At 43.3% G+C, this 21,697-nt stretch overlaps 1 protein-coding gene across 10 annotated transcripts in view; it reads left to right on the top strand.

Annotated features, from left to right (window-relative positions):
• The first annotated feature begins 1,842 nt into the window (after positions 1–1,842).
• fgfr3 (fibroblast growth factor receptor 3) overlaps positions 1,843–21,697 on the top strand; it is a 76,903-nt gene continuing 57,048 nt past the window's right edge. For all 10 annotated transcript variants that reach the window (XM_051389212.1, XM_051389223.1, XM_051389235.1 and 7 more), the window contains exons 1-2: positions 1,843–2,311; positions 7,212–7,437. In XM_051389212.1, the coding sequence (XP_051245172.1) occupies positions 7,290–7,437 (148 nt within the window). In that variant the 5' untranslated portion in view covers positions 1,843–2,311; positions 7,212–7,289. The remainder of the gene's footprint in view (positions 2,312–7,211; positions 7,438–21,697) is intronic.

Genomic DNA, 21,697 nt, shown 5'->3' on the forward strand with positions numbered 1-21,697 from the left:
GGCTGCAGTATATGGCGGATTAAATGGGTAGTTAATGGTAATTTACTGTTCACTGAGCACACTTTAGGGCTGACTGGTCAAACATTGGTTTGAGCTGGTTGCAATCTGCTAATGACGGAAAGGCAATTCTGCATGAAAAATGACACAATTTACACGTTACCAGTGTTTAACATGTAACAATTAAGTAGTGAAATGGCTGAATGCAAGTGTTACAGTAAGATAACACGAAACCAAACAAAGGGAAGATTTGCAGCATTTAATAAAACAGGACCAGTAAATCTTGCATCAAACAAGGTAAAACATCACTACAAGACATTAAATAAGGTTAAACCATATGAGAATAACAAAATGGTAACATCTTTACCAACTGGATAACTTCACTGGAATAATTTAACCAAAAAGTAGCACCACACAGAGTTTTTTAAATGTTTAAACTCTCCACTTGGACCCATTAGCTCATATTTTATTCAGAAGTATTAAAAGCAGAGTTGATTTTATTCTTAAAATGTCCAAATTTCTGTATAGGCCTACTCGGAAAGAGAATTCCAGATTTGTCAGATCCAGGTCCCAAAACCTCTGAGCCAAAACCTCTGGTTACTTCTTTTAATTGTCTGTTAAAAATCTATCTGGGGAGATAAGCAGGGGTTTCACAAGAGAGTTCAAAAACAGCTCTCACACACAAAATGATCTCTAATCCCTGACATGTTCCAGGGCCCCTGTGCAGCTCTGGGCCCCCCTGATTCTTTCTGGATTTTATCCTCTAATGGCGCCCCTGGAGATAACTGAATTCTCTGGTCACAGTGAACGATCTCTAGACATTCACTGTCACTGTGGCATCACAGTATTAAACTCCACAGTGTGACATAATGGTAAATGTAGTTCCCAAAGACCACCTAGAGCTCCCTTCAAGTCCCCCAAACCCAACATTGACCACCACGGACTGTAAAGTGCACATACAGCAAGCTCTGGACTCTGCAATAGTGTCTGGCTTCATTGAGTTTTAGTTAAAGAAGAGGTGGGAGGCGTTTGGATCAAGCGCCGCTTGCTGCCTCCAGCGGTCCCGGAGGGGCGGCGCGCCGAAATCTGATCTTCCCCTGCTGCTGCTGTTTGTCCCGGCGGTGCGCAGCCCAGCGGACACACACACACACACACACACACACACACACACACACACACACACACACACAGTCTCGTACACTGAAATGCATCTGAAGGCTCAGCCTTCAAAATAAAAGTCTTTGTGCGGTTGTGATTCCTTTGATGGCTTAATTATGATCCACCTGAATTACTGCTTGCTGTATGTACTTAACAGATTTTCTTTTATTTACTCATACAATTATGTCATGTTTCTTATTTGTTTATTTTATCATTATTTCTTGGCACATTTTAAAACAACTGAATGCCAAGAATTTGTTTTCAATATATATATATTAAAGTTTTCATAAACACCGTAATACAAGTAACAAAAAACAGGGAAGCAAATTATATAGGAAATTATGTAAAATTAAAAATACATATTTCAATTCAACCATTGACAGTATGAATTCAACACATGATTTAAAGGCAGACCCTGTCGTTTATTTAACTCCAACCTATGCATTCCTTTCCATTCTATATTACTGAAAAACAACTGAACCTCTTCAAATGATAAAACATGGCCTTTACATACCATACGTCGTTTTAAGGCATATTCAAATTCAGATACATGATGCGCTTGATTAAACGTTCAGTAAAGCATTGCGTCACTGGTTTATCCCCCAAGGTTTTATTTTGAAGGTACAGACAGGAACTCTCCCTGTCTCCTAACCGGTCTCTTTTGACGTGAGCACGGTGCAGCTCCTACTTCACAGGCAGCCGGCGGAGGAGAGCCACCAGTCCGAGTTGGTTGATCCGAGGCGACGAAACTCACCGACTGGCATCCGCGCTGGAGAGGATCGAGGAGTCGCGTTCAGTGCGCCCAGTCCGCCTCCTCCACGCTGCCCCACGCACGACAGGATGAACGCAGTCTGGAGGTTTGGACACTTTGGACCGCAGCGCGCAGTGGGAAACAGGATTTAGTGGAGAAGTTGGCTTTCTGAGCGGCGGTGCCCGAGCCGAGGACTCTCACTGTCAGGTCGTGAGGTGGATTTCAGACTTTTTTTCCCCCCACTGTCGCCTAACTGCTCCCTGAGAAGCGAGGACTAACGGATTTAAAAGTAGACTAGTCTCTGTGGGTTTTATGAAGTTTACTGGAGAATAACGGCTGTTTTTTCTTCTGAATGCTTGGTGACATCTGAAGTCTGAGATTTGCTGTCAAAACGGGATACTTTGTGTAAGTATCCTATTACTACTACTACTACTACTACTACTACTATTATTATTATTATTATTATTATTATTATTATCATTATGATTATCATCTACGAACAACTTTGCAGCCTCTGAGTTATGAGAGAAATAGCTTCACTTCCTTGTAGATGTGAGTCAGACAGGTTGAGCTCTCCAGTCTTCCAGCGTTAAGTAGCCGTGTTGTACTGAAGAGTGTGTGTGAAGCGTGGAGCTGCGGGACCAGCCCAAACGGTCGCGCCACCGCACAGGTGCCGTGGAGGGAACGGCTCCTCTGTCTGTCTGTGCGCAATCGGCGCGTCTCCGCCGGTGTCAGCGGAGTAATGGACGCGTTCTGCGCGTATTTGGTTTGGAGAAAGCGGGCATATGTCTCTGTTTCTCAGCTTGTTAATGCTGGCTGCACTGCGTGTGGCGCAGGTTAGAGATATTACGTACGCTGCAAGGGTGAAAATGACATTTTCTTCCCCTGGAACTGGTAATTGATTGAGCACACGTTCCCTGGTTTTCCATGGAAATCAACTTGCTTAAAGTATTTTCTCATAATCAAAAGTCATTCCTAACGCAGTGACCCGCCTCATGCTGTCCAGTTTTAAAATATTGACACTTTGGTTTCCAGAAATCTCCTGGAATGGTGGAAAATATGTGAAACCCAGTGGCGGCGTCTTAAGAAAAAGCAGATGTATGAATTATGAAATTACGCACGTTCATGTGTCCACCAGGATGGGTTGTGGATGCCCATTAGATGCGCCTAATCTGAGTTCGGTTTCCATTTACCATCAATCAGACGTTTCCATGTGTCATTTCACTGTCAAAAAGTAAAATATCGACTTTCATCGCCATCCTATGCTCGTTAGGATGAACACGCCTTTTCTCCTCACTGCAACAGTGACGTCTTCTCTGGTTGGGAACAGAAATCTGAATTACACATCAGCCTCTTTCACAGAGCCGCGCTCCCTAATGCCTCTGATCATCTCTGAAGTTTCTCCAGAAAGCAGCAGATTTCTTTCCCCCCCCCCTCCCTCTGAATGAACGAACCGTGCGGTTGTCTCCCCTCAGTACCAGATCAGTCATCCCCTCTTCAAACACATGCGCTGCAATGGGATTCAGATGGTGATTTTGGCCACTCAGCTCAGTTTTGACTCCCACCATGTCAAGTCATCACCGGAGAAAATGACCGGATTATGGCATCCTACGAGAGAGGGTCTGAAATGAGATTTGGGACTTGTATTGCATTAGCCTATTAAATTTCAGAGCCATAAAACAAGCGTGCGCGTGATAATAGTTGGGCTAATGCTGCAAATTAATTGTATCTATTGACCCGAGAAATAACGCATGCCAGTTTGCAGCGTTTTCAATCAGAGGCGAGCCTCAGACACATTCGGTTCCAAATGAGACTCTGATTGCCTCTTTTCATTAACGAAATTGGCCTGAGACCATCCCTCTGCGTGGGGTTTGGGGTCCCTTTTTTCTTTATTCTTTTATAAGGAGGAGAATAGTACATTAATTGGCTCCGACTTGTCTAATTTGAGAAGAAAAGCTGGTGTTTTTCATGCACAAACAGTAATTCACAGTCATATTCCAAAATTAAAAACTTGATGTGTTGCAGGAGTAAGTTTATTTGGCCTTTTTTTTCTTTTAGCATATATACATCTTATTATATGTTTGCAGGACTCCTGTCTTTTGGAATATGTCTCTGGGACTACAATTGTAAACTTTATTGGGGTTGGTTTTTAGTATTTTATAGCTGAACAGCCCTATATTTCCTTAGGAACTCATACCTAACATTCAGAAGAAAGTTAACAGTGGCACTATAGTACTTAATGGTATTCCCTTTTCCCCTCACCTTCACTATAATATCCCTGTAAGCTCTTAGAACGTGTCTGAGGCAGTTAAAGTTTATATTGACTGTAGTTTTTTAACATTTCAATTTCCCATGGTATCTGCTGTAATGTAGCAATAAAGTCTCAAAGAGAGTTATCTATGTCTTAAGCACTTGGTCAACCTATTTTTCTTCAGTTTACACATGTGGCCTCATAGTATTTCTTGAGAGACTAAAGTGTCCTTCTGTATCTTCTGTTTCATGCTAAGGACAAATGTGTGGACAGGTTTTATTTTCTTTAACTCGTGCGGTTTAAGACGTTTTAACCCCTCCCGGTGTCAGCCCGAGGTGAGCCGAGTCCACAGCCTGCAGCGCTTTACACCTGGAGTCGCCTCTGACAGCTTTAAAACGCGGAGTCTCTCTGCCTCTCTCCGCTGATCAATATCTCTTCTCACCTGAGGGTGCGTTTGAGTGTTCTTTGAAAAGAGGGTGGTGTCATGAAGGCAGGGAGCAGGAGTAGTGAGGGGACAAGGGAGAGGGAGACATGGTGAGGAGCAGAGAGAAAGGAATAAATGGGAAGAATTCAATAAAAAGGAGTTGAAGAAGAAAGAGTCACTGATACTGAAGATTATCCACTTGAGTGTCTGTCTGTCTTCCTCTCCACTACCCATCTGCCCTCTGCCCGGCTGCTGTTTGCACTTGTGCTCTCCCAAAAACCTCTAATCCCCTTTGCCCAAAATGACAAAGTCGATCCGGCCCCGGCTGTTGATTCTCCGGCTTAATTATTAAAGATTACTGACACTCAAGAGAGGTGTGACTAGCATGTGATCGCCTGGCATTGATCCTCACCAAGGGGAGCAGGGATGACAAGGATTTGAACCCCGGTTAAAACATTTTTCTGCCTCCGAGCTATTACAATGTGAAGATAGTTCTGCATGATTAATGTTCATGTATTATTCACCGCGGTGGTTTGTGTTTTCCTTTCATGCTTAAAGAAAATATTAGCATGAAAACACTTTGGAGGCTTTGAACTCCTCGCTGGGTCTCTGGGATCCATACCGCCTCCTTTCTTCTCTGCTTCTTGAGGTTGTTAAGTGAAATCCAAGTGTTTTTAGTTGGCTGTGAAGAGTTCATTTCTAATGTTCCACGTGTCCACTTTGTAAAAAGTCCTTACTTGATTTTCATCACTCAATTTTTTTTTTAAAAATGAGGATATAAGGTTAATATTTTGTCAAGTAACTACATATACTGCCTGCTGCTCTTACACTGGATTTAATTTGCTCCAGTTTCATGCTATCAGTCATGTTGCAACACTTGGCTGCTCCTCAAATCCAAGGATTCACTTTGTGCACGAGGTAGTCTTAACTATTACCTGTCACCAAATTAGTCTGCGGCTGGTATTGTTTTCTGGTTTCTTCTCACATGTCACATGTAATGCTGCTTGTCTAAACAGATCTGCACGTTGACATGATCCATCTCCGAAGCTTTGCCAGCCCTCGAAGTGAAGTGCCCGTGTAAAAAGCTGAGATTTTTTTTTTCACATGTGTGTCTGTGCCTGCCAGAGAAAACAAAAAGTTTCCAATCGGAGAGGCCTGCAATCAGCTACCTCCACGCCTGGAGAGCGAAGGCCTTATCGTACTGTATAAACAAACTGCAGCAGCATGTAGGCGTCTTGTGTAAGAAGACGGTGAGGATGGGCTGAGAGAGGAGAAGAAGAGTGTATAGAGAACATGAAAGGCTGCAGTATGTTGGAGCAGGAAAGGTGCGGTGGCAGTGTTTAGATTAAACTGTGTGTGTGTGTGTGTGTGTGTGTGTGTGTGTGTGTGTCTGTGCTGCTTTATCTACCCATGTGTGTCTTGTGAAGTTCCCCCAGTTGGTGTTTTCTGTGTTGAGGAGTGATAATGTGCAAACAGAGCCTTGTAGAGCCGGCCTGGGCTTCAGTTTGTGCTGAGCAAGGAGTGGGTCACAGGTCCTCTGAGAGAAAGAAAAACAGTACTGTTAAGACTTAAGACAACACAACCTTTCTCTGGACTGTGTGTGTGTACAATACACCTCTGTGTGTGCAAGCAAAGCCCACTCTGAGATGTTTGCGTGTGTGTTCGCTAAAACCTGTGTGGGTGTTTTTGTCGGGGTGGACGTCTCACAGCCAAGGCTATTCTGAAGCTGGACAGAGCTGCTTAAGTTTAAACCAGCGTGTGTGTGTGTGTGTGTGTGTGTGTGTGTGTGTGTGTGTGTGTGTGTGTGTGTGTGTGTGTGTGTGCGCGCATGTGGGGGGTTTTGTGCTTTGCTTTTCTGGGCACCTCGCTCAGAGCTTTCTCCGCGAACCTCTGTGCATTCCAGCTTCTCCCTGCTTAAGCAAACAGAGAGCAGAGCACTCCGCCGTCGCTCGCCGTAGCCGTCACGCACTCTCCTCCTCCTCCTCCTCCTCCTCCTCCTCCTCCTCCTCGTCCTCCTCCTCCTGTGAGCCGTCGGGCACGTTGGGCAACTGATACTGTAGACTTCGGCATTCCTCATCCTGCAGGAAGATTAGTGAATCCGTGTCAATCGGTTGATAAACCATGCAGAAGAGTTTCTCAAGCAGAAAAGAGTCCCGTGGAAAGAATGACAGGCTGTTTAGGTCTGAAATGATGTGATTTCTCTCTCTCCTCAACTAAGCAGAGTTCATTGATTGGTTAATGAACTTGTGCTAGGGCTGGGGGTATCATAATAAAGGTTTCTTGAGCTGTTCCTACATTAGAGCTCCTATGCATCCCTCTTAATGATCAGGTGCTCTGAGAACGTTTCTGAGAAAAACTGCGAAGAAGGATTTCCACCCTAATCCTTGAAATCTGTGTGGAATGTCAGGTCAAAATATTGCAGCATGTGTGCAGACCCCAAGGCGCTTCTTTGTGCTGTGTTCAATTTGAAGTCCTATTTTTCATATTCCAGAGTTTGTTTTTCTCCCTGATTGCATGTTCTGCCTTCTTCAAATCTGTTTCTGAATCTCATGAGGAACATCCAGCCTTCTCTCTACCATTCAGCTCCAACTGATTTTTTCTTTTCCCTCCCATTTGTTGTTGTTTTCTAGGTCAGTGGCAGGGAGTTGTTGGATTGTTTCTTGCGGCGTCGGAGGCCGCCCTTCTGCTGGACAGCATGCGAACGGAGGATGTTGTCTGAGTCTGAGTCGGGCCTTGCTGCTCTACGTCTCACCCCGTCGTGCAGAGGAATGACGGCTCTGTGGTGCTCACTCTGGCTTTCCTTCCTCCTGCCTCTCTGCGTCGCTCCAGCCAGGCTGCCCACTGCTCAGCCCACAGGTACGATACAATATCAAAAAACCTGCTGATACCACTGCTGAATCAACACTGGTAACTGTCTTTAAGGAAACCCATAAAACCCGAACATTTTGCAATATTTTGAGGCAATTTGACTCACTTTCAGAACAAAAAACATGTGTTCATGAAGGCATTATGGCTGTTATACTACATAGGTCCATAAGAATTAAACACATGATGAAATATGAAGGATCACACAGTTTCACATGTTCTAATTGTTTGGTATTAGTTGTTAAAACATGAGTTGATTAATTGATAAATCAATCATTTGTCATTTATCAAGAAAAAAAGCCAAATATTGACTGGTTCCTGCTTCTGAAATGTGAAGAGCTGCTGCTTTTCTCTGCTGTATATCACTGTGGTTTGAATATCTTCTGGTTTTGGACAGTTAGACAGACAGAACAAGCATCTTTGTGGTGAGAAAAGAAAACTTAAAGCGACACTTTTCTTGCAGCACAAATACAAAAGCTCAGATTGTGTCTCTTGTTGCCTTCACACTAAAATAAGCCTGAAAGGGTGCTTGTCCAAAAACAAGAAAGACAGCGTTTAGCTGCTCATACACATTCGCTTCTCCTTCCTTGCTTCATTTTCTGTGCTAATATGACATCTGCTTAGAACCATGTTCAGTTTTCTGTGTGTTCATCACTTCAAATAGGGGCATTTCAAAAGGAACATTTATTGTTTATACGAATGTGGTGGAGTCTCTTTTTTTATGAGGAAGATTTAATTGGACTCTTCTCGGTTCGCTGAGCTTAGCGCGATTTTCCCTCTTTGTTCTGGAGGCAGAGAAATACCCAAAGATCAATCCAAAGTAAACGTCGACTGTGTTTGCTTTAATCTCTCCATATTGCGCAAAAAAACTAACACAGCGCAGTAATCTTTTCTGAGGCGTTAGCCAAGTGTTGTTTTTTTTTTCTCCCCCCTCCCTTTTTCTTTTTATGTGAGAGTTATTTAAAACGAGTCTTTGACACAGTTTACACAGTACAGTGCATTAATAAAGACGAGGAGCCGGGCACGCTTTCTGGAGATGACCCAGAGTCTTATACAAGCTGAGATACCCAATGTGTGTTTGTGGGTGTGGGTGTGTGTGTTTGTGGGTGTGTGTATGTAAGAACATAGACATCAGTTTTTTTTAATTTGTGCATGTGTTTGTAGTTTTCTACCCGAACAACTGAGCTCAGATCAGAGAAGTAGACTCACAGTCTACTAGACGTAAGTCACAAAAATGAGGACTTAACTACCCGAGGAGCATTAAACATTCTTGTCTCAAGTTTTGACCTGAAAAACTCCTTGAATGGAGCTTGTATGTTACAGTTTTAGGCCTCTGCATTAACAGCTTTGGAAGAAAAGTTTTCAGATGCCATGTAATCTTAAGCAAAAAGTCTTTCAAAAGGTTAAAAAATAACTCTGCGTCGGGCTGATCTGACAGCCTCCTACCTGTGTGTGAATTCCACTCTTCATAGCCAAAAGATCCCTCTCCTCTCCTCTTTCTGCCCCCCTTGCCCTCTCTCATGTAAAACCCCAATGTTACAATAGACGTGTTGTGATTCTGTCCGCCTGATTTCCTTCCCTGCTGGGAGCCATCACAGCCTATCATGCTTGGCACAGTCCAAAAGGCAGAGTGTGTTTTTTTAAACCCCCTCAGGGTGGCGGGTGCTCAGGCTGTGATCTCCACGTACCTGCACGATATGAAGACAGAAGAAAATCTAGCCAGGGCACATCTCTGAAGAGGATATTGTTTCAAGTTGCTAATGTTTGTCATGTTCGGGGGTGAAGATTAATTTGATGTGAGGTGCATGCCGGTCAGGTGAAAATACGCAATATGTGAAGCCATGTTTCCATCAGAGACGTTTCCTGTTGGGATAGAAAGTTGTTTCTGCTCAGTATGATGCTGAAAATCTAATTTGAAAGGTGGGTTACACTCATTTATTGTCCTCTTCATTCAGTGTCATCCACCGCTGATGTGACAGAGGTTCCTTAATCACCACAGATACAGAAAAACAGTCTGGAAAACCTGCATTTAAAAGTTGTTTCCTTGGTATGCCCCAAAGAAAGTAAAGAGTTTTGCATGCCCAAGTAGCTGTTCATTTGGGTCTTAATGGAGAGTTTTGATGTCCCATATTGTCTAGATGTTATTTCTGAGTTTTGTTTCATCCTGATAACAGTAAATATCTGATGTTTCTCATCATGCAAGTGAAGCTATAAGCCCTTCAATCACATGAGAGATGCTGTTTAATAAAGTAAACACTACTCAGTGAGAACTCTTCAACATTATGCACATGCAGAAAGGAATTTATTAATTTCAATATATAACAATGGCCTGCGCACTGAGTGACATGTTCAGAAGAAAGCGTGTGTCATCATTTGCAGAAATGATTGGCCATAGGGCGATGTGCTGAGAGAGAGTGCAGGGGTCAAAGGTAAAATCCTATGAGAAGCTACTCTTCTCTATAAACACACAACCTATTGCACCTTTGAATGAAAATATTAAGGAAATTGGTACTTTTATAAACTTTTATACCTTCAGGTTTCAGGATTTTCATATTGTCAGGTCACTTGTAGGAATTCTCCAAATTGAGAATATTAATAAAAATAATAAAGATTTAAAAATATTATCTTTAAATCATGCAATCTTAAAGACCGTATATTGAATCTCATTGTCAGACATGGTCAGAAGTGAAAAAGGTGCCTTACAGGATCCACTGTATCCTCTTGATGTTCTTGTATTTTCCTATATAATACAGTAAGGAGGTAAAGAAAGCTGTTAAGCTTACATACAGCAGCCTCCGTGCCTGGTAGGCATCTCCGGCCTGCGTCTCGTCTCCCCCGCGGCCTCCTGGCCTCCAGCCGCGTTCCCCACGTCCACAGATGGACGAGCAGTAGGGATAAAATGACTGTCGTTTACTGGCAGATGGCACAATTTCCCCTCAGCCACCACAGCGCTGGGCTGCAAAGTTGTCACTTAGGTTTGTGTTTTCTGTGTGTAATGCTCTGTGTTTGTATGTGTGTGTGTGTGTAACTGAGTGGGGAAGGGGGGGGGGGGTGTGGATTAATGTGTTTGTCTGTGCCAGGGTCAGAAATGAGCAGGCGCCATAGACAAAAATGTCCTTGAAAGTTTATAGCACGTCCGTAAATACAAATTAAAAGTAATTGGGCTGCAATTTGGACCGCCTTATTAATATTTCAAAAGTGTTGCTTGATTTTGTTGAGCTGTCGCAGATTAATATACGACCCCTGTGAGCCACCGTAGGTATGTTTTTGGGAAGACAAAATAGCTTTCTATCGAAGAAAAACTGCTTTTATTGATCAGAAATCAATACATCATGCTTGATAAGCTGATAAGTAATGGTGTATAATAACATACCAAGAAAATTAGATCTCTCAGAATGCCACATAAACAGATCACTTAATAATTTAAATGCCCAAATAAAACAGAACTACTCTACTACTAAAATGCTCTCTGTATGACGTAAGGGGACACTGTGGTCTGTGCTGTGTGTGTGTGTGTGTGTGTGTGTGTGTGTGTGTGTGTGTGTGTGTGTGTGTGTGTCTGTCAAGTGTAATTCCTTGTTTCCATTAAGTCCACCATAATGTTGTCTCAGAGCACGGCACTGTTTATTTCTCCAAAGGCTGGTGGCATTTCCAAATGTTGCAGGGGGAAAAAAAATGTTTGAGGGGCCAAGTTGACGCGGTGTGAGAGACTGATGACAAAGAGCAGAGGCTGTGTGTGTGTGTGTGTGTTTGTGTGTGTGTGTTTGTGTGTGTGTGTGTGTGTTATTCTTCTCCCCTCTGTATTTACTGACCACACAGACTCCCCGCCGGTGCCCCCGTGGAGCTCGGATGAAATATGTGGCTCCTCTGCTCCGACATTTTCTGTGAAACGACAGACATATAAACTCAACACATTCAGTTTTGCCATTGCTTCTGTGTGTGTGTGTGTGTGTGTGTGTGTGTGTGTGTGTGTGTGTGTGTGTGTGTGACAAAGCAGACCTACGTGGAGTCTGCAGTTAAGTGAATGTTATGTCTGTACGAGCAGAGGCGGATTATGAAAGGGAGGCAGTAAAAGAAGATGAAAAGAGAGAAACATAAAAATTAAAGGATAGCAGAGAGTCTCTGTGTGTGTGTGTGTGTGTGTGTGTGTGTGTGTGTGTGTGTGTGTGTGTGTGTGTGTGTAGGGGGTTTCAGTGTGGGTGTGTGTCGTCGTCAGTATGCCCTTCAACCAGAGAAGAAAGCTAATATGTGTGTCATGACAGAAAACGACAGGGTGTGTGTGGGTGTGGGTGTGGGGGTTGTGTGAGGTCTCTGACCCCCTGCCTCCCCCCCTGGCAAGGACTGTAAATGTCAGCAGGGGTTGTTTGGGTCGTTAGGAGACTCGTTAAAACCACGCCATCCGCAGATTTACGCTCAGGCTCTACAATTCACACACACACACACACACACACACACACACACACACACACACACACACACACACAAACACACACAGTGTCACTCTCTCTCTCTCCTTGTTTCTTTTTCTCTGCCATATTTCATCCCTACCACTCTCTCCTCTCCCCCTCTCCCCAACACTCACAGTTGTCTTTTGAAAACCTCTCCTCTGCTCTGTAAGTCTTTGATAGTGGCAGCATTGTCCTGAAGGCAGTGTGTGTGTGTGTGTGTGTGTGTGTGTGTGCGTGTGTGCGTGTGTGTGTATACTATAGTCCAGCATATATTGTGTTCAGCCAGCAGCTTCAGTGAAAACATACTGCATTTACAGCTGTCTTTGGGCTCAACTGTTAAAGAATACACTCCTCAGAAAGTTCTCCCTCATACTAATGGAAGCACTTTGGATTAACTGTATGGTTCCCTTTTAACCAGGATGTGTGTGAATCTGTTCCATGGTTTGTTTTTGTCAGCCAAAGTCCCACTCTGAACCCTCTTGTCACCAAGCGTCCATCTTCTCTGCTCAAATGCTTTTCTTGTCATTCTAAATTACCCTTCTGGTCTCCTTAGTACACCAGAGTGCCCCTCTGGTCTGCTTACCTGCCCCTTTGGAAAGTCCATCAACCCTCTCTTGTCGGGCCACATTTCCCTCTAGTCCATCCAAGTGCACTTCTGATCAGCCAGATGCCTCTCTAGTCTGTGCCAGTGACACTGTGGCCTGTCCAAGTGGCCTTCTAGTCGGCGTGAGGGCCTTTGCAGTCCACCAAGTGCTCCTTATAGTCCGCCTCTTGCCCCTCTAGTCTGTTCAAAGAGCCCTCTGGTCCGCCCAAGTTTCCCAAGTGCCCCCACGGCCAACCATGTCAGCTGAAACTCAGCCATCTCAGAAAGCTACTTTCTTGTACAAGGATCAAGCCTCAACTAAGGACCTATTTCAGTATATTTCTCCATCATTATTTAGTTTTAATTAAGAACTATGCTGAATACCTGTCTGATCTAACTTCTATAGTACTGAAAATACCTGGGCCAATTTCTGATGTTCAATTGAATTTCAGTGTTTTATAACCAGATGGATGCTGAGGTAGAACAAACTGCACTGTGACTGTTGTCTAAATTCACTAATGCAACAAACAGATGGACAGTATAGTCACTTCTTTTAACTTCGGGGTGAATTACAGAAGCCTGAGCAGCAGGGAAGAGTCAGACTTTCCACTGTGCTGACTGGTTCAATGTCCAGTTTGACTCAGCAGGTCAGCTGTCTGGATGACTACTTGCTTTTTATTTTGTTGCACCTATTTTTATCTCTTTTATAAGGGAGACCTGGCCAAGACATTAAAAAGGTTACAGACAACAACAATAACCACAAGAAAAAACAATATATAATTTAACGTGTAAAGGATATTTAAAATACCTGCGCACAGTGACAAGTACAGATCAATTCATTCACCAATGTATTTATAAGAGCTTTAGAACATGGCAGAGAGACCATTTCTCTTAGTTTCAAGTCTTTTTGAAGGTTGTTCCAAGTGAGGGGAGCAGAGCACATCAAAGCTTTCTTCCCCTGTTCCGTCCATACACTCGGAACAGACAACAAGACCCGATCTTGTGATCTTGAACAATAAAGTCAAATTCAGGTTCTTTCTTTCTTGTTTTTTTCCTAAAAGTGAGGTATGACAAGACACTGTAGGTGACTGGAATCACTGCTGCTGATCTGTAAAGATTTCGGGCTTTGCACATATTTATGTCAGAAGTTAATGAACAGTAACATTCATCACAAATACCGAACAGGCCTTTTCCCACCTGGACACGGTTCTGCTGATTGCCTTTTCTCCTCCTGAAGTTCAACATGTTTTTTCCCCCTGAAGAGATACCTCAGCTCTACCTCTGCAGCGTGCATTTATAGAAAGGTTATTTTCTCGAGTATGATGGTAGTGTAATCTTCTGCGGGGCACTCAACATCACTACCCTTTAATCATCCTATTATGTAAATGAGCAGTGCTCCATGTGTGGGCTTTACATGACTCCCTGAAAATTGGAAACGTTTATCACAACTTAAGCGTAAAGTTACTCCGAGCGGCTTCTCCTCTTCTGCAGCAACACTTTGGCTTTCTGAGTCTCTGCATGAATGTTCATTTCCCTGGCAACATTATCAAGAAATCTTTTGGCAAGTGTGTGAAGCGTTCAGGCCAAATACTGTAAGCTTTGGAGAATGACGATTCGTTGAACAATGGCTGTTCTATCCTCAGTCCATCAGGCACTTAATCCAGTAGACACTTTAGACACTTAGTTGGATGGGAATTAAACATTGAACACCACTCAGAGTCCCATTTACCAAGAGATCATTGTGGGACGCTTCTCCTGGACTCCTGTAAGACAATTCAACATCAAAACTCCTATAAAAATGTATGTATATAGCAACCTGTAGAAGAACCTGTCTAAATTCACACAATGATAGAGTTTTTTAACATGATACAGTAAATTATGTATTTTCAATAACATCTGAACTCTACTTTGTGTTGTCTGGTCTTTCTAAGCACATTATGTATTAGGGAGATTTTCATTAAGCACTTGCTGAGTATTACTGTCTAGACGCTGTCTTTTTCCAAGGATAACACACAGTTGAGCACAAGTGGAAAAAGCCTGTTGCTTAGCAAAATGTTATTAAAGGTTTTCATATCAGATCACAGACTGAAGTGAAAATGGTCAGCTCAAATCAGACTAAATTGTGAAACAAAAAGTGCCTCATATTTCAGGACCAGGGCTGGGAATTGAACCTCAATACTTTTTTGGTACTGGCTAAAATTCAGTACGTCTGAGGAACTGAACCAAAACAATGAGCTGAAACACACTAAAACGCTGTGTAGAGCTAATTGGGGTCTTCAAACAATGACCCTTTTCACATAGGTAGTCATTTAATTCATTGTTAGTTTAAAAATATTGATTGTAGCAGCTTTAAAGTCAGGCACTGCTGCTGGTACTACAGCCATATTGGCAGTAGTACAACATATTAATCAATACGCAGCTACTTTCTTATGGCTTTATTTATAGATTGAATAAAGTAGCCTCATTTAGATATCCACTGTCACTGTTATCTCTTCTTCTGTAGTCATACAGTGTAAAATATCCCAGAAGCCATCAGACTTTCTCGGGTTTAGGTTAAACGTACACCTTGGCGAGCCTTCACCCTGTATGGAGACAATTAGCAGACAGCTGTAGATCAGTAGGTCAGTGTCAGCCAGCGGCCTTCATACGAACCTTGTCTGCAGGCCAAAGCTATGTATGTATTAATACACCTCATTAATGCCCTTTGAAACCCTCTCTGCATGTCACATAATGAATTATGGATGAAAATACAGACCTGTCTGTGTGTTCTGCTCACGTCTAACCCCTGCCACCTTTTCCGCAGTGGGATTTTTTTTTTTAGTCCTTCATGTCTCTTTTCTTTTCACTTTCTCTCCCTTTCGGCACACACATACACACACTGACATTATGTGACACCCACACAAACACACTTCAAGCCTTAAATCTCTCCCTTTTTGGCACGTTTTCAGATGGCCATCAGTTTCTGAGCCCTTTGATGGCTGCCTGTCCTGCCAGTTTCAGCCTTATGATGTCTTTGCAGCACGTACACACACACACACACTCTATGTTGCACACACACCTGTACATGTCCTCTGCTCTACCTCTGGCTGCGGTTCAGGGCGGTTCTTATCCCACTGGCTGACAGCGCCGTTGACATACGGCGGGTTTTTAATTACAAAGCTCCCCTTAAGGAAATTGTTGAGATACTTAACAGATAAGGCAGACATGGAGGGGAACAAAGAGGCTCGTCGTGTCGTATCAGGAGGACTGTTTTTGGAGGGCGCAGGGAGGGGGGAGTTGGGAGTTAGTCAGCTGGAGCTGCAGTTTAAACTGACAAAATATTACTGCGCTGTGAAGTGACTGCTTGATGGTGTTTTACTGAAAGTTATGTGCCTCCTTTCATCCTATTCACTTTCTCTCTCACTGTTTTTCTCTCTCTCTCTCTCTCTCTCTCTCTCTCTCTCTCTCTCTCTCTCTCTGACACCTGGATTTATGGCTACCATTGGAATAATTGCATAATTTTGAATTGTTATGATGGATAGCAATTGCAAAATGGAGCCAATATACACTGTCCTCATGCATGTATAAACATGTTTGTGTGTGTGTGTGTGTGTGTGTGTGAGAGAGAGAGAGAGAGAGAGAGAGAGAGAGGCTGTGTGTGTGTCCCTGCTTTGAGCCAACCCCATTGGAAGAGTGTATTTTGTTGCTGGCAGAGGCAAACAGATGGCAGGTTGTGTGCCGAGCTGTAAGCAGTCCAACACACACACACACACACACACACACACACACACACACACACACACACACACACACACAAAGTGAGAGAGAGAGAGACAGTCCAGGCTTGATCTGTCCCACCCATCACTCACCCCCTTGACTCCCCCTCTACATCCCAAATGGCTCTTCAACCACACACACACATACACACACAAACACACACACAGTCTTCTGCTTGTTTCTGTTCCTTTGTTGCTGTTGTATTTGATGTTTTATCCCTATTACACATGTTACTTGTATTTGTCCAACTGTTGTCCTGTTTCAGTTTTGTTGGTTCTCCTCAGACAGACATTAGCACCACATGAAAAAACAGCTCAATTTATTTAAATGAGACCACAGAGACTTGACAGAGAGGGGGTGTGAGCACAGCGGGCTCCAGAGAAAACAAAACACAGGGCCGTCCGGCAAAAAAAAATTTGAACCCCGGCTCAACTTTTATCCGACAAGCTTCCTCGGTGGCTGATTTCAACTGTTTGCCAGACGATTGTCGGGACTCCAATGATCCTGTTCTCACCGATACCTCAGTCTGAATACTCTCCTATTGTGCTAGCTCACCTGCATATCCCTGATCTGCGGCAAAAAACCAGAACACCTGGGGGAAACCCACGCTGCTAGGAAGGTGCTACAAAAACATGCAGAAACTCCACCTAGGCCACCATTTCTGCTCTTCTCCACGCACTCTTTCTCTCTGTCTCCCTCTCTGACCACTAACCAGAAGCAGAGCTGTCCTGTCTGGCTCTGCTGCACCCCATTTACATTTCTGTGAATGGAAACAGAGAGCCAACAGACAGTGTTCAATGTTGTGTGTGTGTGTGTGTGTGTGTGTGTGTGTGTGTGTGTGTGTGTGGGTGGGGGGTGTCTTGGAGAGACGCAGTGAGTGTGTAGGGGCATGTGTTCCCTCCTTGCCTGTGAGTGTGTCTCTTTCATCTTCTTCCTCGCTCTGTCTTCCTCTTCCTACCTCCCCTCCTCTCTCTCTCTCTCTCTCTCTCTCTCTCTCTCTCTCTCTCTCTCTCTCACACACTCTCTCTTCCCTTTTTTTTCTCCTCTCTCCTTCCTTGTGGTCACACTCACACATCTGCGCTCCCCGTCCCTTCATTCCGCCTCCTCCTCCTCCTCCTCCTCCATCCTTCCTCTTCTTCTTTGTGTCTGCCAGGACAAATTCAAATTAGCTTTATTGGTTTGACCATAATTAAGTACAGGATTGCCAAAGCGTTATACAAGGTTTTTAGTGCAAGTGTAATAATTCCTTTCCTTCTACTCTTCATCCTCTCTCTCTCTCTCTCTCTCTCTCTCTCTCTCTCTCTCTCTCTCTCTCTCTCTCAGCTGGTTAATCCATCAGCTTTGCTCACCTCCTTCGTTCAAAAGGGTCCAGGGTCTCTACTCGCACCCTCACATGCGCTTCTGTTTAAAGCCCCCCCACATCCAGGGCAGCTGACACATCTAATATTGAAACCAAACTCGGCTTCTATCCCTCCCACGTCTCCCCTCCTCACCCCCTCTCTCCCCTTATGTTATTTTGCCAGCAGAGCTAAAATAATAAACCCTTGTACCGTCTGAGCGTAATGGAAGTTCTTTTTCTCTCTGGAAAGAAGAGAAAGAGAGACTTCGGTGTTGTTCTGGCTAACAGCAGAGCAGTGACAGTCGAGCTGACTCAAGTTTTTTCAGAATAACCCAGATTTGAATTTCTTTTCAAAATTCCCATAAAATGTTATTTTTAAGTGCGGCATATCTGGTAATTGGCTGCATTTTTTTCTCATGGGACAACTTTCTCCTCATCACTAGCGCAGTGTATGGCGGTTTATCTGCTGTGTATCGCCGCAAAGTCAGAATTGGAAAACAGTAGATTATTTTTAGTTGTGTAATCACCTCGGTTTTTATTTGCTTATCCAGGGAAGAGCTCTACTTTCGAGTTCTTAAGCATCACTCGGTCGCAGACTGCTTAAACGATCACGATATCATCTTTTAACCTTTATCAACCTCGACTGCTCACGAGGAGAAGCTGCAACAACACTGATGAAAGACCTGAACCCCTCTTACGGTAGTTTCTGACACCCTGCTGATACAGTGGCCTCTAGCTGACATAAACTATAAAGTCAGACTTCCACAACAGAGAGCACAGATACATCTGATAAAGATGTACCACACAACAAAGCTAAATGCTGGAAGACTTTTTAGTTTTTGTTGGCTGAAAGGTTTTGCAGTGTTTATTTTGTTTTGATTTATTCATCATGATTCAGTTATATAAATACAGCATGAGGAGGTATAAACTTCTCAGATGTGAAGGTTTGCTGATTTTATCTCTTTTATATCATTGTAAGTTCAATTGTTTTGGTTTTGGGGTTGTTTGTCGGACAAAAAAAATGTTATTTTTCACATTTTATAGAATAAATTATCAACCCAGTAGCCCAATGGTTCAGGTGCATATACCCCTGTTGCATGTCATGCCCGCTTCTATCTCTCTCCCCTTATTTCCCGTCTGCCTCTGTACTATCAACTACCATAAAAACAAATAATCAATAGATCAATTGATAATCAAAATAATCATTAGTGTCAACTAGAATCGCCTTCAGTGTCTCACAAAAATACTCGTATTCCTGTTGCCCAGTTCAACCGCAGCCCTGATCCGTCGGCCAATGAGCTGCTTCTCTGGAGCAGTTGGAAGTCAAGTACGAGCGTTTTGCTCAGTGGCACGTTGGCGCCGGCTGAATAGGAAAGCAATTGAACATTTTCATGTGTGAAGCACTATACTGTTGCATTGTCCTCCTTAGGAAACACCATTGACTCTTTAATGAATGGCAAAGCAGGACTGTAGGCCACAGTGGAGTGAGGCGCATACAGCCGCAGTCACCCTGGTTACTGAAGTGGTTACCATAGATACGTCGGGCTGTCCGGGTACCTGCAGGGCACGGCTAACCAGTTAGCAATGCTAACACTGCCTCTTGAGATGCATTAGCATTTTTACCATTTACAGAGGAATATGAAACAAACACTGGAAAGCAGATGTTTCATTTTTTTAGTTATTTTGTATGAACCCTGCCTTCAGCCGGCTATTGTACAGTGTTCGGGCTGTGTTCGTATAGATGTCTGGTATAGATGTCTCAAGACAACTGTGCTCCAGTTGTTCTTTCTCCCAAACAGAGGCTCCTCTCTGTGGCCTGTTTGTGCTGTAAGTGAAGGCAGATCCTGGAGGGAAGCAGGAGGGAGGGATGATGGGATTAGAGGCTTTCCTGCTCTCGTCCTGCTCTCATAAGCAAACACACTTAACACAGAGTTTCGCCATGTTCAGATAGAGACATAGGAGAGTCTATTATTGTGTGTCTGCTCTTCAACACATTCCTGGTTTTCCTCATCAGTAAGTTTGATAGGTCAGGGGGAAAAATATGAAAGTAAAATGGAAGAAGATAGGAGAAGAGTTTGGCGGATGGTTGCTCAGTAGCAGGCCGGTACGGGACAGGAAGCTCTGGAAGTGCTTGTGGGTGCTCCTGGTGATCAGAAGCACATGGCAGCTAAGACCAACAGCAGGTTTCACGTAGAGAGGTAACAACCAGGCTGAGAGAGACGGACCCACACAGTCCCACCGCACTAATAAACAGCATCATAAACTGAGCAGTAAACGCCTTTATGTCCTGCTGATCCCTACCCAGGGACCGCCCCCCCCACCCAAATCTCCCCACCCACACCTGCTTCCACCTTCAGACCTTTGTAGGATCAAACGTTTTTAATAGTTTAAAACTGATTTTGGAAAACCTGCCAGACTGAGGGGAATTTAATAATTCACAGGAGTGAAAATGACCCCGAATGCAACGATTAGAAACTTTGTTATGTTATATTCAGTTATTTATTCAGCTATATGTTATAAACATTTTCTCCCTACATGAAGATCTAAATGCTCCACACTGAAAAGTATTGGACTCTTGAATTAAAAGTGAATTTATAGGCCTAAAAGACGTCTCATTTAAATATACTGAGTCTAAAAGTACTGGAATTAGCCTGTAAAATACCTTTCATTTAATTGTTTAGGTTTCTAAAATCCCCCACAATATACAAAGGACATAACCTTCTGCTTAGGTTTTACACACCTCCAGGAGTGGACTGGCCGCTTCACACTTCTGCATGTTTCTGGAGCTGCTATTGTTTATTTAAAGTGAAGACAACATGTAGAGTCTTAGTAATGCTTGACGGATTCATTAACAAAGTCCAGATGAGGTTTTAACTTTCAGTTCAAAGCCTCTCCACTGTTAACTTCTCTGAAACGTAAAGTCAGTGTGAGAGAGTGTAAACACGATTACTGTGGGTACTTTCTTATAGGATGAATGCACAGCGCTGCTGTCTAGGTTTGCAGCGTTGCTACGGGGACGCCTTGATGCAAAACAATCCAGGCTTTAGTCTTGTTTTGCATATATGAGTGTGTGTGTGTGTGTGTGTGTGTGTGTGTGTGTGTGTGTGTGTGTGTGTGTGTCCAAAAGACCAGTGTGCCTTTACATCGATCACACTCTATGACAGTGATGTCTTTGTCACCTCTCACACATACACATCCCAGCTGGAGAGTATCAAAAGTTGTGTGTCAGGGTGGGTGTGGGTGAGTGGGGAGGGGTACACTTGCCACACTGAGAGGTCAGGACAGGGGTCAGGGTCAGCGGAGGTCAAAGTTTAACGTTTCAATCAGGCGTCTCCTCGTGCTGTGTCAGTGTGGTCAGAGATGGTTTCCATCAGCTGTTTCTTATCTTTGGGCTTTTGGAAGAAGACACATTCAGACTCACTTTGAACTTTTAAAAACACTCGATTCTTTGTAATTAACTCTGATAATTTGGGGTTTAAATGTCCCCTAAAATATTTTTATACCATCTCTTCCTTTGATATCCCTTGTATTTGGCCATTGCAGGCAATGTTGCAAATGGACGAGGGGGCTATCATTTTATGATGATACTTTGATTCTTATTATTTTAAACCACCAGATGAGCCAAAGAAAACAGACATTCCCATCCAGTTATCTTATCTGTAAACAGTTTCTGATAGAATAAACTACATATTACAATATATGTAAATATTGCAATGTAAAATTACATATACTGGGGAGATTTTATATAACCCTTTAAGAAAAAAGTTATCTCAGTTTACGTAGGACCATGTAATGCCATTAAAACATCAACTTTTGGAGATACAAGATTTGTACATCCACTTTTAAAAACAACAGATTTTCACCTGAACTTGCTGCTGCCACAATAGACTCCTATTCGTCTTAGGTTTTGCAGCTAATTCTCCAAATCTAGCACAAACGTTTCCCCCAATTTCTGCTTTTTTGTCTTTTTCTTATCACTTCCCTGATTCAGCAGGGCTCTCAGGATGCAGCAGTGCTGACCAAGCATCAGTTTTCCCTCCAAAATCTGTGTGAAGTCATGTGGTTTTCCCAGAGTAACCTTAAATCAATAAACTGCACAGCTGACTCCCAAAATATCACCTCTCT

This window comes from Dicentrarchus labrax, unplaced genomic scaffold (assembly GCF_905237075.1).
Source record: "Dicentrarchus labrax unplaced genomic scaffold, dlabrax2021, whole genome shotgun sequence".
NCBI classification, from domain to species: domain Eukaryota; kingdom Metazoa; phylum Chordata; class Actinopteri; family Moronidae; genus Dicentrarchus; species Dicentrarchus labrax.